This window comes from Acanthaster planci, linkage group LG02 (assembly GCF_054643075.1).
Source record: "Acanthaster planci isolate LZ-2023a linkage group LG02, COTS_SCS, whole genome shotgun sequence".
Classification (NCBI taxonomy): domain Eukaryota; kingdom Metazoa; phylum Echinodermata; class Asteroidea; order Valvatida; family Acanthasteridae; genus Acanthaster; species Acanthaster planci.
The window spans coordinates 10,676,635-10,686,702 of record NC_141778.1 but is presented as its reverse complement, the minus strand read 5'-3'; the positions used below and the strand labels follow the sequence as shown (position 1 = coordinate 10,686,702).

Below are 10,068 nucleotides of genomic sequence, written 5' to 3'. Positions count from 1 at the left end.
ATAATTTTGAATACGCGTTATCCATATAATCAGTGATGTTATTTGGAGAGCCCAGAGTTTAATTGCATTTGAGTATACACAAAGGTAAAGGAATCGACAAAAAACATTTCCAGTGTTGGTTTCTAAATTGAATGACAATTGAGTTACAGAATGTTTGATTTTTAAATGTCAGAAAATCTCATTATCGATACAAGGAAATAAACTCCACAAAATAAATGAAAGCCAAAGAGTTACAGCACGAACAAATTAGTTCATGAACAGCAAACATCATGAAACAAAAGTGAATTTATTTCTGATGATTTTGAGTGAGACTATCAATTTTTTTTTAAAAATTGCTAAGCATGTGCACTTTTGTGATGTCAATTACTTTTATTTAGAGAATTTAGTCTGCAAAATGAAATGACCGACACCCAGTGGCGTAACAACGGGGGGGGGACGTGCCCCCCAGCGAATGCCTGTGCCCGCTGGGTGCCCTCCCCCCCTCCCGTGAAATCCAGCTCATTGTATTTTGATGCCCCCTGATAAAAATGTGTGCACCCCGGGTACCCCCAGAAATGCCTACGTCACAAATGAACTTACCAGGATTCATTTCCAAAAAGCCTTATTAATTACTGTAGCGTAAGCAAACGTGCCTTGTAATAAAGACTTTGAAGTTAAATTTCCATTGGCGTATTTAAAACTTGAACTCTAGCGTTGTCTATGTGCCTTGGTACACTTAAGCTGAGTCAGGCGTGGCTGGGCTGGCTTGAGCAGCCCGCGTTGGATTGGGCTTGAGTTGGGCTGAGTTGGGTTGTGTTAGATTGGGTTCAGGATGGCTTAAAGAATAAGCTTGTTTCTCAAGTGCGATGGTGGCAAGGCTACCGATGAGATGTACCGTGAGCTGTTCAACAAGACCACAACCAAGGTCATGGTGATCGGGGCAGGGTGCTCTATCGCTACGGAGCCTACAGCGCAGGCCTCGCACTACTGGAATCTTATCCAGGTTGGAATCTTGTCAACTTCTACCTTTAATTAACTTTAATGTCCCTATCAATTTTATCTACAGGCGAAAACTTTTACTGCGTACCGTTTGAAAGAGATAAGTCATGCAATATCATTTTCAGCGATTGCAGACTGGTTACGTATGTCTTAAGCTAATGAAAAGATTTGCTTATTGCAGTTCATTACATTTAACACCCGCAAAGACCGCGCGCGACGCTATAGTTATTTTTCATAATCACCTAGTTACCCATTCCCATTGGTTGAGAACCCGTCACGTGGCCGGTTTTAAATGGTTTGTCCGGTTCGTAAGTGTGGTGACACTTCAGTTAAACAAGAAAAAAAAAAACTGCCACACATATTAGGGCCTATTTGTTTCACACGGATCAAAATCTCGGTCAGTGATCCCATCGCTGGCTTGCCCCATCCAATAAACAAGATTTGCCGTCATTGAATCAACGACTCATCAATGTTCGCTCTCCTGATTCGCGTGAAACAAGCAGCCTAAGCTCATCAAGTTACACGGAAACCGAATGTTAACGCGCAACTCGAGTGTTCATTCAATGCTTAGGCGTAACCTTTTGAGGTGGGGATGGGCTATTGAATCATTACCCCCACCCAGTCCACCCCCACACACATTTTTTTGTGATGAGACAAACAAATTAAGCGAATCGTGAATAACTTAGGATTTCCCGATGTCAAACATGCTTACACTATCACCAAAAAGGGATAACAATTTTATAAAGCCATAAATACGCCATTCGGATTGAAGATTCTGCATAAATTTGATACGCATTGAATAGGTAAGGCTGGCGGTTGTACCATGTGTGGTTCTGATGGTAGTAGTACTTCCACTGTGCATAGCTTCAAGTCTTATCTATTGATACACATTACAGATGTACATATTTATAACGAAGATCGTGTCTATAGTGTACATGGTGTACCCCGCAGCTTATCACATTTCTATGGCCACACAAACCATTCCCCAACTTTCGCACTCTCCGAATTTCCAACACAGATGACCCAATGGAAGCTTGTAATCAATAGAGGTTCTGCATGGTAGCCATCTTTCCGGAGACTGCTTTTGTCGTGGACGGATAGAACAAAAAGTTTTCTTATCTGTATCCCTGTGGAACAAACGTTCTTACCGGAAAAATGGCTCTTATGCTGAACCTCTTACTAACTGGATACAGCATGAACAATACCAGGTCCTGCGCTGTCATTTGATCACTGTACTGATCACATCGAATTTTTTGTTCTTATAAACGGTACCCGTTAATTCAAATGGTATAGAACTTCATTTCACTTTACTGTTTCCCGCGCCATTTCATTCCCATTAAAAAGAGAGAGAAATATGGTGTCAACATGTTTAATAAAAAATATGAACGAAAGGGGATCTCTTACAACTCAGTTTGGTACAATAAGTGTTCTGTGAAAGTGCATTTGCCGAAGCAAATAATAATGCAAGTTGGATGTTTTTTTGAGTTTCGATAAAGGTAGAGGATAGGAGTTTTAGGTTTGGATTATGGTTAAGGTTATGGGTTTATATAAGCTTTTGTTTTAATTTTAAATTAAACAATAATCCAATATAGAGGTTCGGTTTTGTTTAAACATTTTGACTTTTATTTCAGTGTCTTAATACGAATGTCTGTATGTCATTGTGTACTACCAAGATATCGTATGCTTCAAGTTCACCAAAGCTATCAACTCGGTCGCTGTTCCCACGTTTCTTTCGTCTGTATCCACCGGGGAATATGTTCAACATTGCCAAGCTGGCCCTGATAAGAGAATTCAACTGGAAGAAAGTGGCGACACTTCATCAGTCAGTTGCCATCTTTTCATTGGTACAACTTTCTCTAAAAGTGCTTATACAATATATACAGGGTGATTTAGCCAGCAATGTTGAAATCAATCGCAGTCAGTGTTTTCTTTTCAGCAGAACTTAGCTGGCATGCGTTTTGAAAGAAACGTTATGGAGTCTGAAAGTTGACCCCTGATGGCGCGCTTCCGGAACCTTGGATAGGACAAAGATTTGTGAATGTTAATTTTTTTTTTCTTGAAACATCCATTCGGAAAATGGGCTTTGAAAATACTTGCTGGTTATCAATTGATAGAAACTGAAAAATCATCTGACCTGAAAGAGAAATATCCTGCAAAAATTGACACATCAGTTCTGAAAATTATGAATACATGAAGAACAGTGCAATGCGAAAGTCTCATACGCAGATGAACATTTACGGGTTGAAATGTTATTGTTGTCTGTCGGTAACGACGAAATAAAAAAATAAAAACATTTTACACACTTTCGTAATTTATAAGGTAATAAACATAAAACAGTGTTCTACGTTTACGAAAGATTCTAATATTTTTTCTAACCTTTGCTGACAATATCTACGTGATGTCAACTCAACAGAATCTAGAATCCATCGACTGTAGGTAGGTAAACCTTTGCAATGTTGTACAATCTGGTAACCACGAAGGCACGGGGAGTTAAAAGAAACGTGCGTGAACAAGGAGACCTAGAAACGATATCGCAGGACGGAGAGGTCGTTAATAGAATTCGTTTTCTACCCATCTCCACGTGACTTTTCCTAAATATTACTTGAGTAAGACAAAGGTAAAATTCCAACATGAGTGTTTCATGGGTTGGTTTCAGTTAGGAATTATTTTTCCAAAAATTATCGAACGTGATAGGACGGCCCAGTGTAAAATTCCCATAAGCAGACCGCGCGAGGGTTCCGGAAGCTTGACCTTTTACTTTCAGGCTCTATTAACATGAAGTACTTTAAAGGTTTCACTGATCATTCTGAATTGTTTTGTTACAGTGGCGTATCCAGCTCTGGTGTGGGGGGGGGAAGTCAAAAGCGAATGCGGCTTCTGGCTCATTCAATATGGTGTTCGGGGAGAAATACCAAAAGCCTTACTCACGGTCGTGTTTACTTGCTTGTGTTGTCTTCTTAGGGTTTTGGTCCTGATATTTGATAACTAAATATATCGATTACTGTCTATCCAGCTCACCTATGAAGTGTTAAAAAAAGGAAAAAATGTAGGCGTTCAGGTTGAACCCCTGCCCCCCTGCACTTCCCTTCCCCATGCCCCCTGCCCCCCCAACACTCCACTGTAACAAGACCTCATTAAAGTTTTAAAGAGAGGCTTATATCTTTATATCTCCTCAAAGGCCTTCGCAGAATTCCACCGTGATGCTAAAAGAGCCGGTATTGAGGTGATAGCTGCAGAGAGTTTCATTGAGGATCCAACTGAGCAGGTGAAATTCCTGAAGGTAGAGATGGGTTCAAAATGTTGCAACCTCAAAATTCGAGATCCTGGTATTCTACAATTTTCAGTAGTAGTTTTCTGAACTAGTTATGCAAATTGTAAGCTAGAAAATTCAAGTTGCAGAATATATCATCAACAGATCACATAATCTCTTTTGATGTAAATTATTCCACACCTTGGAAATTATAATTATATTTTACTGTGGTGTTTACGTGTTTCTTACCCATTGTCTGGGCATCAGTAAAAGCTTTTATTTTCAACATGACTATTCTTCTTACCGTAGCATTCGGGTGCTCGCATTATCGTCGCTGGTTTCTATGGTGACGGGGCAAGAAAGGTCTACTGTGAGGCGTATCACCAAAAGATGTACGGCGCCAAATACGTCTGGATAGTGCCAGGTATAATCTCACAAAAATGTCGCACTCAAAAACTAAAGGAATTGTCAATGCGATGAAGTGGTCGGTTATTACAAGGATTGCCAGATTACAAGATAACGGGACACCTACTGTAACGTATTATAAATTGCTCCTATCGGCCAGAGTTTGTTCATGTTTAGTGCAACAAAATATCGTGCTTTACAGCCATGTAACTAAATTAAACCTTACTCTGAAATAAACATACTTTACTGTAAAGGATGGATAACTCTGAATATTTGGTTGGTGCCGGACGATTCGGTTGACTGTTCACTGGACCAGCTCAGGGAAGTGGCGGGCGGCCAGATAGGCATTAACGCTGTAAGTCTTCCTCCCGATTCTCAGCGAGCACCAGCTCTGTCAGGAATGGTGAGTCAGAAGTCAAAGTGTGATGTCATAGGCTTATTTCCCCTCCACGTCTAAAATGAATGAGGCTTTGCGTGAACAATTTGCACACAAAGATACTATGGGTTATCGTTGCTCGTTATTTTTCATTGAAGTAGTTCATGCAAGAAGTTGATTATTTGGAATCTGCCTCTGCACTGTAAAGAAAAATTGGGCATTTTGACTAATAAAATATAGTCTGGCTCTACGTCTAAAATCCCCAATTTAATTTGGTGAGACAGGCCAATGACCAAATTTATTCGTCAAATATAAATCAAATATTAGTCACATTTGACCGAAGATCAGTCACTGATGACTAAATATAAGTCCTGTCTTAATTCAATGAGTCATCAAGAATGACTTACTTTTGTTTACAGTGTCCCTGTGCCCAGTTAGCAACAATCAAACCTTATTTGGGCTCTTTCCTATGTTTTGCAGACCACCAGCAAGTTCTTGGAGAGGTTCAAAGAGACTGTTGGCTCGGACAATCCAGAATCCTTGCCTGGTTACTCTGAAATGCCGTTTAGCTATGACACCATATGGACTGCTGCCCTAGCTCTACACGAGGCTGATAAGCAACTTGGCAATTTAGGTAACACCAGTTTCTCATTTGGTTTCTTTTATTGCACACTAATGTATAACCTCGTTCCAATGTTGGGTGTTCTTTATCTTCTATATCTGTCATTAAATCTGAGTAGCTACCATTGCATCGTGTTGCGACAGCAGCAGGTCATTGGTGTACGACTGCATGTGATCACAGTCTAGTAATAATCAATCGAAGGATTAATTAAACCGTTGCCTCCAATTTTAGTGAAAAAATAGAAATAAATAAGAGTTTCAAAGACTCCTGCGAATAAAGATAAAAGGACATTGATTGGCAAGAATCACTTAAAATAAAATGTGCATAGTCCATCAAAATACTTTTTAACTTGAACTATCCTTTCACTTTTCTAGATCCTCCACGAACCTTGGCTAATTTTACGTATGAAGATTCCGTAACCGTACAAATCCTCTTTGACATTATTAGCAACATGTCTTTCCAGGGCATATCGGTGGGTAATATTATTTAAGGCTTGTTATATGTATAATGTTCAAGTTTGAAAGTGCCACATCCAAAGCAAGGAAGTTATATTATCCAATGAAATTTCTTCATGGGCTGTTTTCGTAATAAAGTCAACGTATATTAATGATGTAGGGTGTTCAAGCACCAAAAAGTACGAAAGGCAAGAGTACCACGTGACTAAGGAATACCCCTAATACATGCATGATAAGCTAACACGATAGCACGTGAAATACAAACACAGAAATTGACAAATGGATATAGCGCCCTGACACCAAAGAACCAAACGCTTGAGACTAAACCTCTAGGTGTGTCTCTTGAAATCCATGACAGGGTCCTGTGAAATTTACTCCGTCTGGCGACAGGCTTGGATTAATTCAGATTTGGCAGTTACAAGGTCAGTTATAGCTATCTTCGTATGGAATACCTTCATTTCAAACCAATAGCTATAATGAGGAAATAATAATATTATCGCCTTTATTTCATCACACACGCTTGTCCTGCCCCTTCCGTCTCTGAACATGATGCTGTAATTAGTGTTGACATTAACTTTTTGTGAGTGAGGCTACTTAGTAATTGTCAGGAATTTCAACCTCGCTGGCATAAGCCATTAGCAAGACAACGATCTGGTACATCATGGCACGGCAAGATAGTAGAACTCGGTCCATTAAAAGCGCCCCAAGAGTCACAAAAAGCACAAAGGTACTTGCAAAAACTGCTTCCCAAGAACATCTTGAATACTCACACAGATAACAGACACGTCAACGTGGGGGTGATGGACCCAGGTACTAGCGAAGACATCACGTGGGAAGGATACGAATCAATCCGCTGGGAAGGTAATTCTAGTATTGGATACCAAGTGGTGTTAAGAACAGGTGCCACGATCTCATTGTTAAATCAATACCTTTCTCTCGTATCCAATGCCTGTACAGGGCGCTGGAAAAGCTAATTTCCTTAGACTGCATGACGTCACTGTTCTAACTTTAAAAATATCATTTCGATGGCCTATTTCTGACTCTCTCAATCTAAGAGAACCCTTCTTTTTAATTCTTTTCAGGCGGGGCACCCCCTGTTGATTTTGTTATTGAATTTGAAGATCGTCAGACGATACGAAGTGCAGTTTTCATTTCTGGTGCAATCTTCGCTACGTTTGGGATCATCTTGGCCTGCTGCTTCCTGATTTTCAACATCCACTTCAAAAACCGCCGGTTAAAGAAGAGTATTTTTTTCTTTTAAAGAGTTTTTTCATTCTCGGAACTGAAAAAAAATTATGTGTTTCTCATGCTGAATTGCACTGACCTCATATGACTTCATTTAAATTTAAATGTTGTTGACAAAGTCATTGTCTAAACAAACCTTGCGTGTCATTAAATGAAGCTGCTCTTACGGAGCGTTGAGTCCTTTTGCAAATTTAGCCAAATCCAAAACTATTTTTTTTCTTGCACCATTTGGCTTATCGCAGGATGATCAAGATGTCGAGCCCCAACATCAACAACTTGATGCTGATTGGTGGTATGCTAGCCTACGTCTCAATCATCTTCCAAGGAGTGGATACGGCCATAGCATCCACTGACACATTTTTGTCGATGTGCAAGGTGAAAATGGCATCTCTTTCGTTCATGATGGATAATTCTAAAGAAGGATGAAGATTATACATAATGACATATTGTTCGGTGTTCCATATATGAGCATTGCGAATCCGTCAACTTGACCGTCATGCCTGGTAAGTCATCTTGAGCATGGAAAGTTGTTGACTTTTGGGCAACTCTACATGCTCAACAGGCTGTAAACAAACAACATTTCTACTAATTTAGCCATGACGAGGAATGTGGAAAATGTGATTACCTAAACACATTACCTAAAGCCTATCCGAGAGAACAAAGCAACCAGATTTACGTTTTGCTACATTCCTTCTCTTGATTTTTCGACTTTTACTTTTCAGCAATTTGTAAATTTAGAGGTTTCATCTCATACTTGGATTATGACACTTGGTGGTGCCATTCATTAAAGTATTAAGATTTTTTCGTTGTGTCAACTGATACATCTTTACGTCATCCTTCATACAGGCCAAGACATGGTGCCTTTCTACCGGGTTTTCCTTGGCCTTCGGCTCCATGTTCTGCAAGACCTGGCGTGTGCACAAGATATTCACAAACAAAACTGCAATGAGGATGGTAATAATACGATGATCCCTCTAAATTTGTGTTAATATTACACAGGACCAAGATCGCTATTCATCACCGTTGGTTTTTCAAGTGGAAATTCATTCCTTCAGATTCTTCAATCTTACATGCTTTGTTCAGGTACTGAAGGATCACCGATTGCTCATCTGGGTTGCCGTACTAGTTCTCCTAGATATTGTTATTCTCATTTTGTGGGAAATTCTTGACCCTCTAGTTGCGGTAGAGCGGCTTGGAGCTAAAGTGGTAATTACTTTTTTTTTTCTCTTCCCATACAAAATGGTTTTATTGATCTACGTAAATCGTCCTATTATTTTAACACCACTGCTATAATCATTGTTTTAATTCATCACGCTGTATTTAATGATATTTCTCCATGGTTAGGTTGACAACGAAAATGACGACGTTGTGTACACACCTATCCGATTGTTTTGTGAGTCAAGGAACCAAATCTACTGGATTGGTACTTTCTACATCATCGATGGTCTCCTGCTAATATTTGGCGCTTTTTTGGCCTGGGAGACCAGGAAAGTCTCTATCCCAGCACTGAACGACTCTAGGTATATAGGTAGGCCCCGAAGGTTGAATTATAATTCTTAAGTCTTTGTTAGGACTTAATTGGCGTGATAACTTGAGACCCTGTCCAAATTTCTTCCTCGTTCAAAGTGTCATATTAATAATTTATGCAGTGTATTTCTTAATCATGCTATAATTTTATCAACGGAAACTGCACAATTCAGTTAGAATTAACAACTGACGGATGACAACTAATATTTCCAGGTATCTGTGTCTACAATGTTCTGATAATGTCTTTAACGGGCGCGCCAATGTCGTTTGTTCTCGAGGAGAGGAACGTGCATTACGCAGCAGTCGCTACCCTGATCTGGCTAACCACTACACTCACACTCTGCGTAGTATTTGTACCCAAGGTAAGCAGATCTAAATCTTCCACCCCTTTACCTTAGATCAAACAGATAGGTCCCGATATTTTAATGTTCGAGTCAACGATTCCCTATTTTCGTAGAGACCGTTAATGAGCCGATTTTGGCCCACCTCATAGCAGGGTGGGAGCGGACTCCCTCCTTCCAGGACAAACATACTCCATTTTTGTAACATTTCAAGACACTTCTTTTCATTATAAAGGTGAAGGTTGATATATATCAAACATAATGGTATTATTTTAACGGTCACTTGAAGTTCGAGGCTGCGTGCCAGTCCAGGTGCATTGAGAATGAGAGCAGTGTGTTCGATTTCATAAACTTGGCGTAAAACTGACCGCAAAGTGTTACACTAAAAACTTGTGAAGGCTCAGCCCCTGAATGAAATACAGAGAAGATGTCTCTTTTGGGGATAAGAAAAGGGCCCTGGTTTTAGAAACAAGCTCCTATAATACAGCTAATTTGCATTGAAGCTACCTCCTAATAACATGTAAGATTTATAGTAATATTTCATGACTTTCAAACGGTTGCACTGTTTCAGGTACGGGCCAGAAACGTGGTGCAGCCTCGTAGCCACCAGAGTGAACAACCTGCCGACGTGGAGAGGGAAATGCAGCGGCTCCGGCAAGAACTCGACAGGATGAAGGCGAGGTTAGAAATAAATTGAGGATTGGTACACCCTTGATTCTATTCTGACTACATTCGTACATCTGACTGCAGTGCTGGATGAAACTTTGAAGAGTCCTGTCAAGGGTATGCTTATGGGACAGACAACATCGTTTGGATCTTTTTTGACAGTAAACATTGACTGACCATTGTTACGATCAGATTTGGTTTCG

General features: G+C 40.0%; 1 protein-coding gene across 1 annotated transcript; it reads left to right on the top strand.

The window, feature by feature from the left end:
- The first annotated feature begins 4,144 nt into the window (after positions 1 to 4,144).
- Positions 4,145 to 10,068, top strand: LOC147799878 (gamma-aminobutyric acid type B receptor subunit 2-like). The gene is made up of 14 exons (XM_087132668.1): positions 4,145 to 4,258; positions 4,538 to 4,652; positions 4,888 to 5,036; positions 5,490 to 5,643; positions 6,006 to 6,103; positions 6,445 to 6,508; positions 6,861 to 6,947; positions 7,169 to 7,319; positions 7,574 to 7,706; positions 8,178 to 8,285; positions 8,415 to 8,537; positions 8,676 to 8,859; positions 9,072 to 9,220; positions 9,771 to 10,068. The coding sequence occupies exons 2-14, from the start codon at positions 4,619 to 4,621 to the stop codon at positions 9,894 to 9,896; spliced, it is 1,560 nt and encodes a 519-aa protein (XP_086988794.1). The 5' UTR covers positions 4,145 to 4,258; positions 4,538 to 4,618; the 3' UTR covers positions 9,897 to 10,068.